Here is a 20,623-nt window from a genome sequence, read left to right as displayed (position 1 = left end):
TTTAACATACCAGGTTTTAGACAGGTCCCCTTCTTTCTGTCTTTATCGTAGTCACTGGTGGTAGAGCACCAGGAGAGTCCTGGCAAGTCAGAATCTGGGAGGCATTCGTGATGCCAGTTTCCATTGTGCTTGAAGGGGAACTCACAAGGAGCGCCGGCAGAGTTTCCATTGGTGGTGTGAACGACTGCATAAAAATATAAAAGCAGGAGCACACAGGGTTAAAGACCTACAAGAATGTAAAAATAAAATAAAATAAAATAAAAAGTGAAATGGAAAAAAAATGTAAAGTTTGAATGTAGCAGCAACATTTAAGCAGCAAGAGTGGAAATCACAAGATACAATATAATAATAATAATAATAATTTATTATTAATGTCCAAATAATAATTTGGACATTACTGTGAGCTTATCCTCACAAGGTCTCCCAGTGATACAAGATGAATCTTATAAATTTTAAAAATATATCAAACCAATGGTACCCGTGGAAATGAATGGAATTTACATTAATTACTAAATAAAGAAATATAGTATTGTACTCCAAAATATATACCTAGACGCATAATCAAATGAAGTCAAAGGCCAAGTCAAATTAATTTGTACATACCCACAAAGGAGTGTCAAGGGCTTCATAGGTAAAAGAGAATGTAAAGGAATAAACTTTTATCAAGTCTTCTGAAGCCTATAAAATCCCATGCACTCAAGTATCTGTGTGTTGACAGGTTTTCTTTTTTACACTTGCATCGAGCAGTAGGGTATGAAATGCTTGCTCGCAATACAATTAAAAAAAAAAAAAAGCGATAGCTTGTAACTTGAAATCGTATTAAATCGGGGCACTCGTACATCCAGGTACCGCTGTATTATATTTTCAGTATACAGTACTGTAAATTGCCGCCTTTCAATGGATCAAAGTACATTTGAAGAATTATTCCTTATCATACGATCTGTAGTTCAGCCAGCGGTCATGTGCTTTCAACACATATTTTGTACTTTGAAGCAACTTGATGAAGTATAATTTTTCAAGGAAGATCCATTGGATACAATTAGATGATGCATTTTATTAGGTCTGTGCTGCAACTGCAGCTGATCCAATTGCACAAGTTTTTAATCTGTGCCTTTGTATTGGACAACAACATGATTCCAAAAGAAAAAGCGACTGTAAACATAATCAGAAAAAGTCAACAGTTTTTTCCATGCAATCAAATGAGAAAGATTTTCTACTGTTGGAGGAAAGTGGCCTTCTTTCCCCGGCGTGTTGGTTGAATTTCAGACAAGGAGGATGTTGGTTATCCAAATGCAGGCTGGAGTTGATGAACAGTTTCTTCGAAGCTTTTAATAACAGAATATTCTGGGCACCCGCGGTTTACAGACAATAGCTGCGGTGGTCACGAGTGCAAAGCAGGAAGGGATTCACATCATTTTTATGTCATCAGAAGGGCGACACCAAAAGATGTGACATCAGAACTTTCGTTTCCTCAAAACTGATTCTCAGATTTGTATTTAACTAGTGCGTTACAACGATCTGTGCGTCTCCACAAGGCCTTCAAGAAGGAGTGTATCAATTTTAAGTGATGATTGCTACAAGGACGCAGAGTCTCGCTGCGTGCATGTGAAAGTTAGACATTGTGACTAAATATGAGCAGAATACAGACTTCACTATCTAATAGGAATGCAGCAAAAAGCTGGGACAAAAGCTAAACAACCACTCCTACATGAACATGAACGATTGAGTATGAAGCCAACGTCACGTTGGGATTTGGGGGAGATGTCATCTCTTCCTAATAGGAATTTGACCGACTTCCCTTTTACCTGGCATAAAAGCACGACAGACGAAGAGAAGATGTTAGACATGTTAGACATGTAGAAGAACCAGTTTGGTCAAGTAACACACCCGTTTAGTGTTGTATCTCTTTCAACTCATCCCATTAAATTCACGAATTTAACTCTTATCTGCTGCCCTAAACACCATAAGAAAGACTGACATACATTTCCAACCAATATTGTAATACTTGTTCACTGAAACTATATTCATTTATTCCCAAGAGTTAAATCTCTTGATTTCGATTTTTTCTTAGCTGTAGGGTGCCATATGGAAGATGGTGAATCATGGCTTTACCTGTTTTGTAGCCCTTCACATTCATCAGTACCCAAGAGGTAGTTTTCAGTTTCAAAAGCTGGTAGTATATCACTGATCGGCAAATACTAATGGATACGAGCTTTTGGACTTTGGACATTTTGTTATCAGGGTATGAAAAAAAATGCAAATATGTTTACGGGCAGTTTTCACTTATCCCAAACAGTTTTTCTTATCGGCACAAAATTGAGGGCTGAATCCACGAAAGGATTGCGTCTCTTGCGTGGCGCTAACCGGTAAAAATGGTGAATTGCATGGCATTCAATTCACAAAGCAAGCGCAGAAAGTGGAAATGCTTCACTTGCTGTGCTGCCAAGCAGAATGCGTCTCAGTGCGCCGGTGGTATTTGCACATACAGTATGTGCATATATTTGGAGACGAAATCGCCTACCTCAATGCAAATGAGCCTCTTTTTCACTAACACCAGCGTTAATAGCCACACGCAATTTCAGAGAAGTGTAGTGTCTGTTTTAAATCTGTTTTGTGTTAGTTTCATGGAAATACGCTACCTAATTGTAGTAAGTAGGAAAACACGCAGATGGTTGTCAAGCAGAGAAATGAACATGTCAAACAAATGCATAAGCAAGGAGCAAAACGTATGTCGATGATGCTTGTTAGCTAATTACATGTCAAACAGTGCATAGGTAAAGAGCAAAATGCATACTGATTATGCCTGCCAGCTATTCTGCGATGGTCATTATTAGATTAGCAAGGATTGGATTCGCGAAACGCGTACCGGTAATGACTGTTGCACCTTTTCAGTAATTTCATTGGGTTGCCAAGCCGAGGAAGAGACAATTAAATCTAAAGACTCGCATACATCAAGTTGCCATGCCTACGGGGATATAGTTATATCTGAAGCCCACATGCAATCACACAAAGGTCTCTATTATATTTTAAAAATAAAGCCATTGTGATACCATTATAAATCAGAACCATGACATGAAGTTGCTTACAAATACCATTAAAATCTAGCCGACAAAGAAGGCCACAGCCAATCAGAATTACACAAAGCATTATGGTACTATTAGAATTGATAAATGATTGTAGAGACTAGCCAATGAAATGAGAGGGGTTGGCCCCTCATAACGCTATAAAACTTGTGTTTAACCTCGGGAGAGTTCAGAGTTTTCCGATGTGCACATCTGTACTTCTGCGGGTTTTGATTGAATATAACTCGTTTGTGACCAGCCTGCACCTCGGCCTCTGGACTAAGTTTGTACTTGGTTTTTGATCGATTCCGGCCTCAAGCTCAAAGAAACATCTGGTGTGTCCCCGGTCTGCGGCTCAACGAAGGAACGTTTTAGTGTCGGCCCTCCTGATCCCTCAGCCGACACCCGGGAGGAGGCGGAACGCCTCAACGCACCCCTGGTCTCCGGGAGGAGGCGTGGGTCTGCCTCTGGGCCGACACATCAGAAGCAAATCATGTCTAGCGAATGCTGGTGTAAAATTGGTGCTGCTCTGTGGGAGGAGGTTAATGACAGCAGTAGTATAGAGAAGGCATCGTCATGCCAGGCACAGACGGTCTTCCCTTCATGCACTGTTCATAGGGCTCCATTTTGCAATGCATGAAAATTTTTGAAGTACGGCTGTTCGGCCCAGGCTGCAATATGCTGTTGGCGTCAGCATATCCATGAAATTCTGTGAATTCGGCACTGAGTGTGTGTTTTCAATGTCTTGCAACCCTGATGAAAACCGTTAATTTCGGCATTCATAGGCTTTTGCAACTTAGTGAGATACCAGCTCAAAGGACCATAAAAAGACACGTTTGAGTCTATTGGGCCACATAAAGTGATGTGGCAATCTGGATCTTTGGCCTTGATGTTGACACTTCCTGAAGTTTTGGTCACATGTCACTCACCGCGATATGGCCTACGGCAGATGCTTTCCTGAGAGCCTCCTCTCACCCACGCGTCATGAGCGTCCCGTTGGGCTGCTAACTGGCCTCCGCTGACCACCAGGCTCATTTGGTAGACAGTGAACACAGCGCCATCCATACAGCGCCACCACAGGATGTCCGAGCCGCAGTCCGCCAGGGACAAAGATTTGGAGTGGACATCCAACGCCAAACAGAGGGCGGTGGCCACATGGAAGAGGCGGTGACCCGAGCCCCACTTCCACAAGTGGGACGTGTTGTTTGCATCACAGGCTGAGACACCCAAACTTCCAGAGTCCTGAGATGATAAACAGCTCCCTGTGATGGAGTGCTGGATGGTGAAGCTGTCCTCCACTGTAACACAAAACAAACCTCATAGTTGAGAATAGTACCTTGATTCACAAGGTACGACGTATAAAAGACAAGCGATGCACTTTCTGTCATGTATTGTAAGGTAAAAACACACACAAATATGCTGAACTAAACGCATGACTACAGATCCAGACTTCAATCACTAGGCCACGCCCCCTTAAGGCGCAACACATACAAATGCTTAATCTCACTAGAAAACAAGATTATTTCGTTACACTCTCTTTTAATGTTTTTATATATACATTTTAAAACAGAGTGTTTTTAATTATAATTGTATTGTATAATTGTAAATCAACATTTGTTTAAAGTAAAATATATGAACATCTAGCAGACATCGCATCTTAATGGGCATTTGAGAGGATGGAGAAGGATGTTATCCACACAGAATAAAATTGACTGTTTCATTTTATAGATGTTGTTTGTTAGCATGTCTATGGGGTTTCTCATTCTGGTGAGCATTAAGTTCGCAGACCTGAAGGCTAAGGTTTGTGGTTGCTGTGTCAGACAATGCGCAATTCTGTGAATTTTATGTTTAGTTTGACAGTAAACTGGGTATGGCAATAAACGTAGGCCAGTAATTCTGATGGTGGAGAACGATGGGCATTGCTGACCTTGACGGCTTACCACTGGACCTCAGTGGCCTAATGCATACTCGCGTAATGTATCGATTTCTGTTTCCGGACCTCTCCGCTGATTTCGAACATATATGCAGTGGACACGCCCCTGAATGTGAGACCTCCGACAAATACACGCGATGTTTGTATCAATATACAGTACATTGTTTAACTTGGCATAATAGACAGGCTGAAACAACCGGGATGACTCGGTGATTAAATCAGACTCTACGTGAACAGAATTTCACTTTCTGAATAATGTAAAACAAGCAAACATTGTTTTATTAAAGGACTAATCTGTTTGTTTTTTGCGCCTATTTTATTGTTGCTCAGTAGGTCAGCTGCTATTGTCCTAGTTCGTGAGTGGGAGTAGCTCTTACTGTGTGTGAGACATTTAACAAGCATTAACGAAACTTCGCCCTCCTACTAAGGTGGGGGCAAAACTAAAGTAAAGCGTAAAATGTGTCTTTTGCAGGAGGCTACTTACCAAAAGTCGAGCATGCCCTGTTCAATACAGTGGTCCCCAACACCAACAACAAACAAAGTGTGGCCGTTCGGAACATATTTTTAAAATTATCCTTTTCTTGCCGCACTCATAAAGATTGCATTTTCCGTGGAGAATTGAATTGTAAAAGAAAGTGGGGCTAACTCATTTAGTGTAAAACGAAAGTGAAAAGATTGGGGCACATGAACCGCCGACTCTGCTGTCAAGCGCCAACGATTCCAACAAGTTAAAAATGTAAGATGAAGTATATTTTCCGGTTCAACATACAAAATAAAGCTAACTTCCGGTAGCCTGTTCACGAACGTTACGTGGCCACTTCAAAAGAAAATACTCGTGCAAATGCGTAATGTTAAATCATTTACACACAGTAAAACCTTTATCACAGAATGTCGTAGATTTTTAGAGTGCTTTATTTACCTATTTAGTTTTGTTACAAAGTGTTGATATCTACTATGATTGTTTAAAAAAAAAAGAACTCAGATTCTACTTCAGTAGAAGTACAGATGCTCAATGCAACTCAAATGAAGGGGGAGATTATGTGTACAGAAGTTTACTTTTGCATTGTCCCAAGTTTCAAAATGGGAATTGGATGAGTAAAAATTCTATTGTACTTTTGTACGTAAGTGTATTTCAGAGTTTGATTTTTTAAAAACTTTTTGTTAAGGAGTTGAATCGGCGCTTTTTTTAAACACAAGTACAGCCGCACGGCTTTCACTTAACTTGTGTGAGTACTTTAACCACCTCTGAATAACAAACATCAAAATACAGGCGAAAGCTTGCAATGTAAAAATATCCATCCATCTTTCCATTTTCTAATTTGCTTATCCTCAGAATGGTCGCGGGGTGTGCTGGAGCCTATCCCAGCTGTCCTTGGGCAATAGGCGAGTACAACCCTGAACTGGTTGGCAGCCAATCTGAGGACACAGACGAACAACTATTTGCACTCACAATCACACCAAGAGACAATTTGAAGTGTTCCATTAACTTGCCATGAGAGAACATGCAAGCTCCACACAGGGAGGCCGCAGCTGGAATTGAACCCGTTACCTCTGCGACGGTGACGCGTTAACCACTGGACCGGGTCGCCTTTCTATTAATTTATAAGGTAAAATAGTTATGGTAGAATTATAAAATCAACTAATGTGACTAAAATAATTTTCCATAAACTAACTCGATAAAATTACAAAAGAGTTTGATGAAGACTACACCATAATTCCTACAGTTTTGCATGAATATGGTCCTATGTTCAGATGTTTACTTATTTTGATTTGTTGTTTTCTTTGTGCTATGCAGTGGTGTCTTTACTTTCTGTATCACAATGAAATGGTTGGTCAGCAAATGACAGTGCAAACAGTAAAGGTGAAATGTGAATCTTGTCCAGTCGCTTGCAATCAATCTTCCACATACACACAGGTGCAACTTTCAATTTAGAATACTGTACTCAATTTGTCATCAAAATTTAAACAGCAGTTTACATTCGAACATCTCTCCAAAATACACCGTTATATTGATCACATGACTATGCAATGACACAAGACTTGTCGTTCTGATGGCATTGGCATGTTCAGTGGTGCAAATATTTTATGCCAATGTGTGTAATAAGCAACTTGAGAGAAAAAAAATACTTTTGTAAGGGAACAATTTTTTCATTTTGATATTTGTACAAATTATTTTGAGAAATGCACTCACTGTTTTCCAGATTTCAATTTATATCCAAGAAATGCACCAAAAACACAGAAAAACTATTATGTCACAGATGTTTTTTCACATACTGTACTACACTTTTCACTCATAAACCACAAACCCAAGTTTTCATGAAATAAACGGCACACGCAGAACTAATGGCTTCTTGAACATTTGGTGCTTATACATTCATGCAAAGTGATGTTGCCCTTTTGTTTTTGAAAAGTGCAGCTGCTGCGGTTTTACTCCTCATGAATGATTCATTACATCCTGCTGCCGGATTCTCTTCAGAGTGACAATAGCAGCAATTTGCTGTCACAATTTTCCGAATTGGTTCTCTCTTGTGACCTCAGTTGAGATCATTAACACAATGTTATTGCTTTATCGTTTGGACTTTAAACTCTCAGGAAACAATTGTGGTGTGGCAAGAGGTGTATGATATAATACAGAGTAGGACATTAGGAATAACGAAATGACCCACAAATGAAAGCATCATTCATGATACATGAATTTTATCACTCAAAAATGTATCATTTGTGGGTCCACCTTGAATTTATTGGAATACACACAAATATGCAATTTACAGCTTATAACTTGCTTAGCAACAAATAACACATCCAGTTATAAGTCCTCCTATACAGAAAGCCGTGTGCTTGAGCCTTTATTGGATATCCTTGATATCCAGCTTAAGGTCCATGTATCAGTACGCTCTTTGTCCTCACTAGTAGGAGAACTTTGGCATTCTAGTAGGACAACTACTAGTGGACATTTTGGTGCTTTTACTAGGGTCCAGGTGGCTACTCGTGTGACACATCTACCGGTACGATTTGGGGATCGTAGTGGTAGTTATGCAGCGGAGTACTTTAGAAGCAAGGTTGAATTTCATAGTAGGCCAAAATTAGCAATTGTAGTGGAAAAGCCGAACGAGTAGTTCTACTAGTGCACTCTTGTCAATTGACTTACTGGTGTGGACAAAGAACTTAAGCAGGATATCAAGGAAATTGATTTAATGCTTGGGACCAACAGCCTTCCATAACCTTATAAGTTTTGAGGTTTGACAACTTTCAACACACAAAAACAGAACCTGTTTTTACATCGAATATTAGTAATACGGACAAAGTAGCTATAACAAGTGCAGTTCCAACAACATTAATTGGACTGTAATCCAAATGTACAGAGTAGATTACAAAACATTTTATTTTTGACAACAATCTTTCAAGAGAATGTCAAGCATTTCAGTATTTTATCTTATTACACTACCTGTAACTCAACTGCTGTCCAGATCAAAGCCATTTCCAACCTGATTTGGAGTCCAGGCATCAGTTTTCCCTTTTGTCATGTGACATGTTGAAAATGAACTTTTCATAGGCCGAAATAGCTCAGTTGGGAGAGCGTTAGACTGAAGATCTAAAGGTCCCTGGTTCGATCCCGGGTTTCGGCAATGTGTTTTCTTCTGAGAGCAAGGTCAAAACGGAATATTTGAACATTCTTTTCGTTCATCTGCTTTTTAAGGGCCGTGCACGAGTGCGCTCTTTGTCCTCACTAGAAAGACAATTCAGCAAACAAGTAGTATGACTTGGGCAGACTAATAAAAAATAGTATTAGTCATCATGTTCTTCATTCTACGGGAAGACATTTTGGCAACTCTAACATACTAGGAAGACAACTTCATGCTACCAAAATTGTACTTTAATTGACATCTGTGTGCTACTAGTACTACTAGTCAAGTGCTTTCTGATAACATGAAGAATTCTATGATGTCACTAGTAATACTAGTAGCATGCAATTATGCCTCACTAGTAATATGTGTTTGCCAAGGTTGGACTTTTGAATATCATGGCTATCAAAGCTGGTTGGGTGGTAATTCGATATATTTGAGATCAAATGAGTTCCATAAATCTTAAATTCATACCAATAAGACAAAAATGGCACTAGTAGTTAAAAAAACATCACTAGTAAAATTCTAGTCATTCTACTCATGCAACCGAAATGTCTGACTCATGAGGACAAAGAGTGTATTAATACACGGAGCTTAAGTTAGATATCAAGAGCATCAAATAAATGCACAAATGGCTTTATGGAAATAAACATTTGATATTCTTGGTGTCCAGGGTAAGGTCGTACTAGTAGGCCCAAAGTGACGCTTTACTAGGAAGACACAGTCGTCCAAATAATGTGCTCAATTGTTGTACGATAGTGTGGACAAAGAGCAATGAGCTAGTACATGGTCTGATGGAATAAATGCCCAAATGTTTTTCTTAATATCCTTCGAATACTAAATTAGAAAGTATATATCTCAACACTGGTCCAAAGCATTGTGGCAATGTCAGTCTGTAACGTTATCCTGAGTGATCTTCCAGCTCTGTGATCAGCACATTACCATCAGACTCTGTAGCTTGGGAGCCGGATTGTCGGTAATAGGCACTACCGAGTGCAGGGAGACCCCGAAAATGAGCAGCATTTCTCCTGTAAGCAAAGCACAGTGCTCCTGCCAGCAGAGCAAAGATCAACACAGCCACCAGCACAGCAGCAAGGATGACGCCGTAATGTAATCCTGAAATGCAAAGTACACAATGGTAGGTTTTGGATATAGCCACTTCTTGAAAAAAAAAATCACTCACTTTCTCCATTTGAGTGGAGTATGCTATTAAATGCCTCTTTCAAGAAAGTAAGAATATGACAGGAAATTGCTCCGTTGTCCCAAAAATCGATACATGAAGTAATCTGGTAGCAAACCTAAAAAAAACTATCATCTTAAGTGGTGACTGTACAATGGAAACCATTCTATCCCAATTGTTTCATTTAAGACAGTGAACAAATAATCTAAAAAAATAGTGTGGGTTGAGAACCACATAATAACAGAAACAATAGAACAGGTTATAATTTGACGTAAATGGTGGATTAAGTTATATTTAGAGAGCTGAATTTGGAAATGACAAATCCGTACACTTCGAAAGTGTCATTACGCGTGAGTTAATGGTCAGCAAAGAGCTCAGAATGTTAACATGCACCATATCAAAACAGGAGCAATGGAAGAAACTCTCACATGACACCTACTGTATAGCCCAATAAAGAGTTACTGTAAATTGCAATTAAAGTCCACTTTACCATTGAATGGTTCCACTTCCACCTCAGTAGTTACATCTGCAAAAGAGAAAAGTCAGTGAGGTTATTTTTTTCTTTTGTGTTTCTACATTCATAACCATTATTCATTAATGAAAACAAATTCTCGCTTTCTCAGTATATTATAATATATATATTATTATATACTATGCCAATGTGTGTGTGTGTGTGCGCGTAAGAACGTATCAATAGTGTGTGTGAGAGTGCTTCAGCAGTGGGTGTGACAGCGTTTTAGTATTGTATGTGAGTGGGGAAAATAATCATTAGTGTGTGAGTGTTTTATTAGTGTGCCAGAGATGGTTTCAGTGGGGTTTGTCAGCAAAAAAATCATGAGTGAGAGAAAGAGCATTTCATTTTGGCTGTCATAGTGATTCTGTAATGTGTTTGAAAAATATTTAGGAGTGAGTGTGAGAGAGTTTCTGTAGTGGACATGAGAGTGCCTCTGTATTGTGTATGAGAATGTTTCAGGAGTGGGTGTCACAGTGTTTCAGAAGAAATGCATGTGAGAGAGGTGCAGCAGTGCGAGCAAAACAAAAAAAAACATCTGTCACATATTGAGTGCGTACGAGACTGCTTCTGTAGTTTGAGTGAAGAAAAGTCAGCGTGGGATCTTTTCAGAAGTGTATGAAAGTGTTTCTGTAGTGTGTAAATGCAAACAACAGTGGTGTATATGAGAGCATTCAGCAGTGGGCAGTGTTCGGTCACTATAACACCGATGTCAGAGTTTGGTTCGCATTGCCGGCAGTAAGTCGGAATCGTTTCCAGTGGGGGTAGGACTCCGCCAAGGCTGCCCTTTGTCGCCGATTCTGTTCATAACCTTTATGGACAGAATTTCTAGGCGCAGCCGAAGCGTTGAGGGGGTCCGTTTTGGGGGCCTCAGTATTGCATCCCATAAAAAATCATCAGTGAGAGAGAGCATTTCATTTATGTTGTGTGTGTGTTTGAGAAACAGTAGTGGGTGTAAGCCTTTCAGTTGTGTGTGTGAAAGCGTTTCATATGTGTGTGAGCAAAAAAGATTCAGTAGTATGCATAAGACCTTTTAAGTAGAATGAGAGTGTTTCCATAGTTTGTCGGCGCAAACAATTAATAAAAACCCATCAGAAGTCTGTGTGAGAGCATTTCATGAGTGAGTGGGAGTATATCTGGAGTATGTGTGTGAAAAATAGTCAGTTGTGTGTATGAGAACATTAATGTATTGCATACAAGAGTGTTTCATTAGGGCGTGTGAGAGTGTTTCAGGAGTGTGGATGGGAGCGTTTTAATTCACTTTGTGAGAGGAAAAAAAAAATACGAGTAGGTGAGAGAGTGTTTCAGTATTCTGAATGGAAGCATTTTCGTCGAGTGTGTTAGAGGTAAACTCCGAATGCTCCATAGATTCTTCAAGACATGCCCAGGTGACCTGAGATTGTTTTGCAGACAAAGCCGAGTCGCTCGGTGCACCCCAACAAGAGCCACACTCCATCAACTGCCCGGGTGGTGACGCAGGTGTCTGCAGTCAGTAATTTGACATCTGGAGCTTTGCTGGGCCAGCTGCTGTAGTCCAAAGGAGAACCGTCCACCCAAGCCATAGAATCCGCTAGAAGTGAAAGACATGGTTCATTACTAAGTAATTTTAAAGGCTTGTGTGGTGGAAAGCCATTTAATCATTGACTCCATATCACTGATATCCCACATTAGGTCCATGTACTATCACCATTATTATTAGTCGCATACAATGAGTCCCGCCATGGGGAACTCATTGTATGTGGAGTGAATGACTAAAAAAACAAATCACAGTCAGTCAGCCGAAATAGCTCAGTTGGGAGAACGTGAGACCGAAGACTTAAACGTCCCTAGTTCAATCCTGGGTTTTGGCAGTATAACTGATTGTTTTTACTGTGAAAAGCCATCCAAGCAAGTACTGTACTCCAGTCTTCTTGATATCCAGCAGATTGTGTCTTACTGCCATTTTTTATCACATTTTAATTACCAGAGTCATTGTAACTTCTACCAGTGTGCTAAATTTTCTTTTGTTTGACTTATTGAATAACTGTGTCTTACTAGTGATGTTTTTTCACTACTGCACACTAATGGGACAATTCCAACCAAATTGGTATTACTGGACTCGGACTGACCCCATTGGATGGACATGAGAACTGCAGCTAAAAGCATTCTATGCAGTTGTAACTATAAAACTTTTCCTTGAAATGTAAAATATATTCCTGTATGATTGTGTATTGTTGACTGTGCTTATCCTGCTAACTTTGCCTTGATGAATCCACTTGGCCATGATAATAATAATTTTCATGATCACGTTTATGATATAACAGTGCAGATATATTGTCTAAACATATCTTTGTTGCCCGAACTACAGATGGGTTCAAAATGAGTTTCTCCCAGCCGAGCGATGAAATGTTCTGCAAGTTAGAAATTGTGAAATGCACAAATATTTTCAAAGGACAATTTAATAAGCTCAAATCTACAATGAATGAATTCGGTCTCACCTGATATTCAAGATATTTTGTACAACTGACTGTCTCGAGCAGATAAAAGGTCTCCCCTTTTGTCCTCTACCCTCCCCTCACTCCAAAATTCTCTCCAATTTCCAAGGGCTCCCGAAAGCTCTCCAAAAATTCTCAGCACTCTTTTCCACGTTTCTCTCATCATACTCTTCTGAAAAACCTGTGCTCTTTCACCAATTTTTTTGGTTGCGCTCCCACGAATGGAATAACGGCTTTCGGCCGTGTGTGTGTGTGTGTGTGTGTGTGTGCCTTTCTCTCTCAAGTAGTAGGCAGACACTCACTGTCAATGTTGAAGTAAAGCCCCAACCACATATTCTGGTGAAGGAACCCTGAAGTCCACAGCTGCTCCAGGACAAAGCGGTTCTCTGCCTCATTCTCGATGGACAGGACATCTGACGTGTTGACTGGAAAAGCAAAAAGCCACTCAATAAATTGATCTGTGTTTTATAAAATAAAACAGATGAACTTAAAATTCACTATAACATTTACAGGAGAAATTAATTTGACCTTCTCAAAACTACTGAATGCACATGTTCAGTTGCTCAATTTCTTGACTTTTTTGCTGAACAGCAAAATTCAAAACAGGTAACTATTATAGTAGGACATCCACCTCTATGCCTTTCTGTGACTCTTCCAGTCTCTATGTTTTGGTCTTTTGGTGATTCTGAGTGACAAAAAGAAGGCAGCGGGTTGTAGCTCATTCTCTGTAGGGGCTCCAGCAATCTAACCGACTCGCAGAAATTAGAGCCGCTGTTTAAATGTCGACTTCTGACTAATTTTTCTATTCTTGTATTTAGTTAAACCAAAGGTAGGCCTGTTTTACTACTACGTCTGTCTTGAAAAGTTAAACTTTAGGCTCATACTGAAATCTAAACCCAAAGCCAAACAATTATCTGTTCCTTTTCAGGAGGAGTGTATGTGCTTTGGCTCAATTGAGGTCGGAAAACATGGGTCGAGTAAACTTCAGCTCAGCAGAACCACTTTGGCCCTGTTGGGGGAGTTTCAACATTTATATTTTAAGCACACCTGTGTGGTGTTTCCATGTTCTCCCCATGCCTGCGTGGGTTTCCCCCCGGGTAACCAGTTTCCTCCCACATTCCAAAAACATTCACGGTAGGTTAAATGAGCACTCTAACCTGGATGGATGTATCAGCTAATACTTCAAATCGTCCTTAAATGTGTGTCTATATGTGCAGATAGATACATATGTGTCTATGAAGCGTCTTCGTCATTCGCCCCTCGGGCCGTAAGGTGTTCCGATAGTTTTACGTAAATGTGAAAGTGTTCACCAGTTGGGCGATCGCTTACGATGCTGATGTTTGACATTTTCGACATTTTTATTCTTTATTATTTGTTTTTTTTACATTATGCACAACTCTCATTTATTGTGCAATAATCTAATTGTAACATGCATTTGTTAGATATTTTGATGCATTTTTAAGCTTTAGGAAACATTTATGTCTGAATTTCTTTTGGGGGGGGGGGGCTTGGAACGAATTAGGGCATTTACATGGAAAACGCGTCTCTACTTACAAATTTTCTCGTTAAGAAATCTCTTCCAGAAACAATTAATTTCGTAAGTAGAAGTACTACTGTAAGGTTTAAAAGTGTTCATATCACATGGGAGGGGTAAAACTATTTTCTATTTTATTTTCAATTTAATTTTATTTCGTCTCTCTGTATTGCAATTTTCACTTGTCATGGGTTGGTCTGAAATCCACCCACCTGCTACATTTCAGTCACATCCCTGAACAGGGTAAGCATAACAAAATAGATGGGGTGCCACCCTACCTTTCCGTCTGCAGTGCTCACGTGCCTCCTCAAAAGTCAGTCTTTGCACCAGAGGCTCAAAGTTGTAACAGCCACTTCCAAATTTCACCCATGTGGAGGGGCACACAGCTTCATATGAGATAAATGGTTTATTCCCTGCAATGGAGAGCAGAAAACCTTTTTGTTCTTTTCAGGGCTGCGAAATTCTGGAAAGTTTCAAAGTTGGATTTTTCCCCCCTGAAAATTAATACGAATGTATGGAGGAAAAAAAACTGAAAAAACAAAATGGAAGGTTGGACCTAATGGGGAACTTTAACCTGCTGTTCTACTTAACACATACATTTGTTGAATTAGAATGTATTTTAACTATATGATTTTGACTGGCTGTGTGCTTATGACAAAATGTTCCGATTTATACTTGAATATGATACCTTTTAATTTACTAAACCTAAACTCTTAGTCAATTGCCATAATTCTCATGGAAAGTTTCCATATTTGAATGTTTGCCAAATTCCCCTGCTTAACTTCCCATGAAAATTTACTGCAACTTTTCACCCTGAATTCTGCACCCCTTTGCAACTATCTAGTGCACATTCAAAACAGCAAAGACCTGGAATCAGAGATGAATTAATGTTCGAGAGTTTATATTTTACTTGGCGGAGGAATGTGACACAAGGCTCCTGGTAAAAGAGTTTCGCAGTCAGCTCGCCGCCATCCTCCATTCACATCCATGTACACGCATTCTCCGATCTCAAAGTCATCTTCAGTCGAGTCCCAGTTTGTGTACACGGTATCGCTGCCATCTGACCACTGATAGTTGATCCCACTCTGTAAACAAACAGAGTTATGCCACATTCAATCAGGACAAAGTGGCACTCTTGGATGGAACATCACAATGGAGCCTGAAACCTACTCACAAAAGGTTACCATAGTTATCTATTTACTACTTAAATTTGCTGCACAGTCATTATTGTCAGAACATAAATCGATTGTGAATTTTTTTGGTTTAAAATGATGTTGCTTCCCGGGACACGCAAGGATTCACTCATAATTTGCAGGTTTAGCCATTGAATGTGTGAGCAAGTACAAAGCCTATGAATTTATCTTTAGCAAAAATTGCTGTCATGTTGAATCTCATCATAAGAAGTCACTTACATCTTGGCTGTACAGTCCAATCCAGTGCGGGACTCCCAATCTATTGACAAGCACCGTAAGGAAAGCCTGGTGGTAGGCATCGGTGATGCTCACTAGGTCCGAATCATTGTCCATGCACATATGCATGGCATCATACCAGCTCATGTTGCCTGAAACCACCTTGTAACTGCGACTTTTGTACTCAATGCTGTTGGGGAGTGGGTGGCGAGATGAGTGGGTGGGGCGTTTGGATGTATCTAAAACAAGAAAAGGCAACAGTGGTAATTGCAAGTAAGATCTCTATGGGAACAATAAATATGTTTTATAGTCAAGATCAAATCATCTTCATGTTCAGTTTTACAACTTTGAACATACTACTTTGAAAATACACTCTAGAATCACAAAAAAATTGGTATTTCACAATTTAAGGTGAGGGTGCTGAACAACAAATTCTGCCTTTCCAGAGAAAATGCTTCTCACCTTTGATGTTACAGACAATACTGACATTATCTTGTGAAAGTTATAATTCACTGTCACTGGTTGCTTCGACACAGTGGTACCTTGATTTACGATATTTCCATTCACTTCAATGGGGAAATTAAGGTACCACTGCATTCCGTATTCATGCTAGGGTTACGGTATTCTATTTAATCGGTGAAATGATAATATTCAAATAAAACGCAAGTAGAACTGGTAGAGTTTTTTGGGACTCTTACCTTGAGGTTTTTGGCAAACAAAGCCGTAGCCATCCTCACTGCATTTCTCATCATACCACTTCCCTGTCAGGTGGACGTTGTGGTTGTTGGACAACACCGTGCACAGAGGTTCGTCAGCAAAGCCAGTGAGCAACTCATCCTCCTGGAGTTACATCACAGTATAAATCAGTTGACATTGGCATATTTATTATATGGACTATATGTATGGACTTTTCTCCTTATTTCGACCTCACCTACAAAGACTAGCATGAATTACACTCCCTTTATATTTTCCAATCCGCTTCATTGTATCAGAAAGCAAAGATATGTTGGCACCCTTCTGTGACGTGAACGCCCACCATATTGTGGTGTGTAGTTTGCACCCCAGTTGTTAGGGGTATGCATCTCTCCACAAAAGATACAGTAATTCGATATGGTTTTTGACACGTGGGGTGCAAAATGATTCAAGGACGTCACGATTTGAAAGTGAAACGATTCGATTTGGTTTGACTTAGTGAGACTGCGATTCGAGTCGATTTGATACAGCTGAGTTGAAGAGAATATGATGCAATGGCTCATTTGCTGTCATTTTACATACTTTTGAATGAACTTGTCAGTACTGTAAAAACTATACTCAAAGCTGTTTTATTACACCTCTGCCAGTTATATTATGTATCTTTAATCATTTGTTTTTAAAGTTTTTTTCAGCAAACAGGCGAGTGTGAATTTATAGTTCTACGCTTGTGGTGTAGTCCCACATTACTGGAAAAGATGCAGCGTAATTAACAGCAGAGAATGTCCTCAACTACTGTACACCCGAGTAATAGTTACTGTTCAACTTGAATATCAATATGTGATCATGTTTTAACGAGAGCTGTCAAACGATTAAAATATTTAATCGAATTAAAAATACAACTGTCATAATTAACTCAAATTAACTCATAATGAATCGTGATTACTCACATATTTATCGTTTCTGAATTTCCTTTTATATTTTTTCAGTCCTATTTTTTCCCGATTTAATTCTCTCATCAACATGGAATCATGGATCAGTTTTCTATGTGCGAAATACAAATATTTACTGAAACAATTTCGATTTGCAATTTTACATGAACATTTTTCACTTGGAGCAGTTATTCACACATAATCTCTCACACAATATTACTGTCTATCAACAACAGTGAAAAAAATATTTTGCCACACAACAGCTCCTTTAACAGCTCATTTTAGGGAATCAAAACAGAGCAATATAAAATTATAAAGTGCACATCTATGGTAAACTAGTACTCAGCCTATAGTGGATTTAAGCCATGGTTGCATATTTCATTTTTCTCAAGTTTGCTTTGAACAATTATTTCGTGTATGTTAAATTCTAATTTGTCAATTTCCATTTTAAAGTAAACATCAGCTGCGAGTGACAAATAAACAGCTTGAAGCAAGCAAGCTTTGCCTTTAATTTAGGGACCTGTGCAAGCTTTTCTGATTTGATACAATAGTCTCCTATTTCTTGACAGCGAGAGAGTGAGAGCAGGCATGGAGGAATAAGTTTAGAACTATCCAAATTAGTTATTTTGTTTCTCTTATCACCGATTTCGCCTATTTTCCTGAGATAAAAGGGGGTTCACTGTATTCATTTAACAAGATATTTGTATTAAAGTCATCAAAATGACAGGGGCTTACATTGAGGTAGCTCTTTGGTTCAATGGGAGACCAGTTGGTGTAGCTAACTGGTCTCCCATTCGTCCATTTCATGGTGTCTTGATTCCACAGACCAATCCACACACCTACAGAGATTCCTTGAAGCAACATGGTGATGTATGCTGCATGAAAAAGACACACAATGACATGAAAAAAGAGGCCACACACACACACACACACACACACACACACACAATGATATTATTATGGAGTGCTATTTTTTTGTCATTAAAATACACGTTACAACCAGTTTTGTTGTTTTGTAGGAAAGGCGGGGAAGGATTAATGGGTGGGTTTACCATTCAATGGGACAAGATGATTTGCATTCAGTCAAGTGTATTAAAATATACCTTGTTCAATCTCATCTTCGATTGCCACGAGTGAGCCTTGGAATGAGGAGCAGATGGACCGGGCGTCGTTCCAGCTCTTTCCCTCGCTTGGCTTGTCAGGGAGGTGAAGCAAGAGACACTACACATGCACACAAAAGCAAATGTCTCATTTGCATGCGGTTGCCTTTGAGAGATGGAGAAGCAAAGGAACAAGGAGAAGTTTCCACTTGGCTCAGTCTATTCGGTACACAATTCGTACAGAACCTGCTGCTCCATTTTTTGTTGTTGTTCTTGTTGTTTTAAGCATTTGCAAAAGTTAATTATTGAATGAGAGCAAATGAATGAATCTTGGATACTACAGTAAGGGTTTAATTATTTACACATGAAAAATGCAAACATGTTTATTGCAAACATGTTTTATTTGTATTTATTTGTTGATTTTACATTGAATTCAGTTTATTGTACTGACAATATAGTCCCTCATTGGGAAATTAAACTGAACAACAGAGAACCAGTTCAAATGTAGGCATGCTAAGTCACTTAAGCGAGGGTTGTTGTTGATGTTTCATTTTTTCCGGACCTTTTCTTTTTTCCAGAACACACTGGAATTAATAATAATGCCGAGACTACATTTTGAATGAAGGGAATCCCTCCAAAAACTTTGGACAGTATGGAGCAGCGACTTGAACAAAAATGTCACCAGTTTACTAAGAAAATAGTAATTAGGAGAGAACTGGTATATGTTACAGGTACATAAATTTTCGTAACCATTCTTGGAGAGTCAACTACAGTGCCGGGCTATGCATTGTGTACCTGGGACTTCAGTCATTTAAAGTGAGTTCATAGATTTGTTTTGACATACATTATATACGCTTGAAGAAAATTGCTGAAAACATGCAAAGACTGAGAACTATGTAGTACTCAATTGTGTGGTGTGTCAAAATATGTAAACAGGCAAGACTTGACAAGTCACTGAGCTAAATGCCATGACTATCAAGTCATAGTCTAGTCAGGTCCTTCATAAATTTCAAGCAAGCCTCAAGTCTGAAAATTGTCGACTTTTGTGACTCGAGTCCCAAACCTGCTCTATATACCTTGTGTCCAAAGTACAGCCATTTCTCTGGACACCGTCCAATGTAATGCAGCTCCCTCGGAGTCTCCACAACAGACACAGTCTTTCTCTTACAAACAAATCCATAAAGATTGCTGCATTTATTTGCCGTCCACTTCCCTGCATCGCAAGAACACAACACACACTTACATGTTACACTGGTGCGCATGAATCACCGCTAGCTGTGTGCTTACCTGTTGATGAAGACATTGTGACACACCACCCAGACTTTTTATCGTGGTGGCCATCACTGTCTTGTGCCCAGTTGTGAAAATTGACTTCTGTCTTGTCACTCCACCTGCCAACAACAACAAAAGCCTTAATTCAATATTTGACACCCATATCAGGTGCTTAATTTAACTGCATTAGGCATTTGTTCAATGTCCTTAAATTCCAGCTCAACGTCCATATACTAGTACGCTACAGTAGGGATGTAAGTAATTCATTGTTCGAGTAGACTGTGTCTTAGTAATGTTTTACCGACCCCCTAGTGCCCAGGTCATTCTATTTTTAGTGCGGTAGTCTAGGGGAGAGCATAACACTACAGAGCCGAAATAGCTCAGTTGGGAGAGCGTTAGACTGAAGATCTAAAGGTCCCTGGTTCGATCCCGGGTTTCGGCATTAGAAGGGTTCATTTATTGATGCAGGAAGCTGCTCGTATGGTTTTCAATGAAACATTTCAGTTATTGAAGTTAGATAACAAGCCAAGTTGAATGATTCCACATTGTATCCAAACTTACATTGCGCTTTTCGTTTTCACTGTGTCCCTCCAATATAATTGGAATACAAAATATAATCAATTGGAAGCAAATCAGAGAACTGCAACCAATGCAATATAAGACACACACGGACGCAACACCCACACACACGCACGCACGCACACACACACACACCTGACCTCCTCTCCATGCTGGTCAATGGAAAGACCAATCCACCAATCAGTGGGGCCGAGGGACAGCTGAGGAGAGACACAAAGAAAAAAAGTATCAACGAATGAACAGCGCTTAATCCTTCTTTGTAGCCTTTATATCACTTTCTTCTATTGTCTGGTTTTGTGCCTATTCGAGGTTGTGAAAAGTAAT

The 20,623-nt window shown here is 39.5% G+C and overlaps 2 protein-coding genes and 2 non-coding genes across 4 annotated transcripts in view; 2 read left to right on the top strand and 2 right to left on the bottom strand.

The window, feature by feature from the left end:
• ly75 (lymphocyte antigen 75) overlaps positions 1 to 5,724 on the bottom strand; it is a 33,786-nt gene extending 28,062 nt beyond the window's left edge. Inside the window, exons 1-3 of the mRNA XM_052063397.1 lie at positions 5,480 to 5,724; positions 3,992 to 4,360; positions 11 to 184 (exon numbers count right to left, since the gene is read on the bottom strand). Coding sequence (XP_051919357.1) covers positions 11 to 184; positions 3,992 to 4,360; positions 5,480 to 5,555 — 619 coding nt within the window. The 5' untranslated portion in view covers positions 5,556 to 5,724. The remainder of the gene's footprint in view (positions 1 to 10; positions 185 to 3,991; positions 4,361 to 5,479) is intronic.
• A 1,989-nt stretch (positions 5,725 to 7,713) lies between these two features.
• The window catches only part of pla2r1 (phospholipase A2 receptor 1), a 32,591-nt gene continuing 19,681 nt past the window's right edge, over positions 7,714 to 20,623 (bottom strand). The window contains exons 19-31 of the mRNA XM_052063030.1: positions 20,435 to 20,499; positions 19,736 to 19,839; positions 19,525 to 19,661; positions 18,452 to 18,569; positions 18,084 to 18,223; positions 16,425 to 16,566; positions 15,730 to 15,965; positions 15,228 to 15,402; positions 14,596 to 14,730; positions 13,086 to 13,208; positions 11,703 to 11,879; positions 10,289 to 10,324; positions 7,714 to 9,734 (exon numbers count right to left, since the gene is read on the bottom strand). Of these exons, the coding sequence (XP_051918990.1) occupies positions 9,520 to 9,734; positions 10,289 to 10,324; positions 11,703 to 11,879; positions 13,086 to 13,208; positions 14,596 to 14,730; positions 15,228 to 15,402; positions 15,730 to 15,965; positions 16,425 to 16,566; positions 18,084 to 18,223; positions 18,452 to 18,569; positions 19,525 to 19,661; positions 19,736 to 19,839; positions 20,435 to 20,499 (1,803 nt within the window). The 3' untranslated portion in view covers positions 7,714 to 9,519. The remainder of the gene's footprint in view (positions 9,735 to 10,288; positions 10,325 to 11,702; positions 11,880 to 13,085; positions 13,209 to 14,595; positions 14,731 to 15,227; positions 15,403 to 15,729; positions 15,966 to 16,424; positions 16,567 to 18,083; positions 18,224 to 18,451; positions 18,570 to 19,524; positions 19,662 to 19,735; positions 19,840 to 20,434; positions 20,500 to 20,623) is intronic.
• Positions 8,549 to 8,621, top strand: trnaf-gaa (transfer RNA phenylalanine (anticodon GAA)). The gene has a single exon. It is a non-coding gene; the product is annotated as a tRNA-Phe (tRNA).
• On the top strand, positions 20,090 to 20,162 carry trnaf-gaa (transfer RNA phenylalanine (anticodon GAA)). Its single transcript has one exon. It is a non-coding gene; the product is annotated as a tRNA-Phe (tRNA).

This window comes from Hippocampus zosterae, chromosome 4, assembly GCF_025434085.1.
Source record: "Hippocampus zosterae strain Florida chromosome 4, ASM2543408v3, whole genome shotgun sequence".
In the NCBI taxonomy this organism is placed as follows: domain Eukaryota; kingdom Metazoa; phylum Chordata; class Actinopteri; order Syngnathiformes; family Syngnathidae; genus Hippocampus; species Hippocampus zosterae.
The sequence above is the reverse complement of the archived record's forward strand: the minus strand, read 5'-3'. Positions and strand labels throughout refer to the sequence as shown.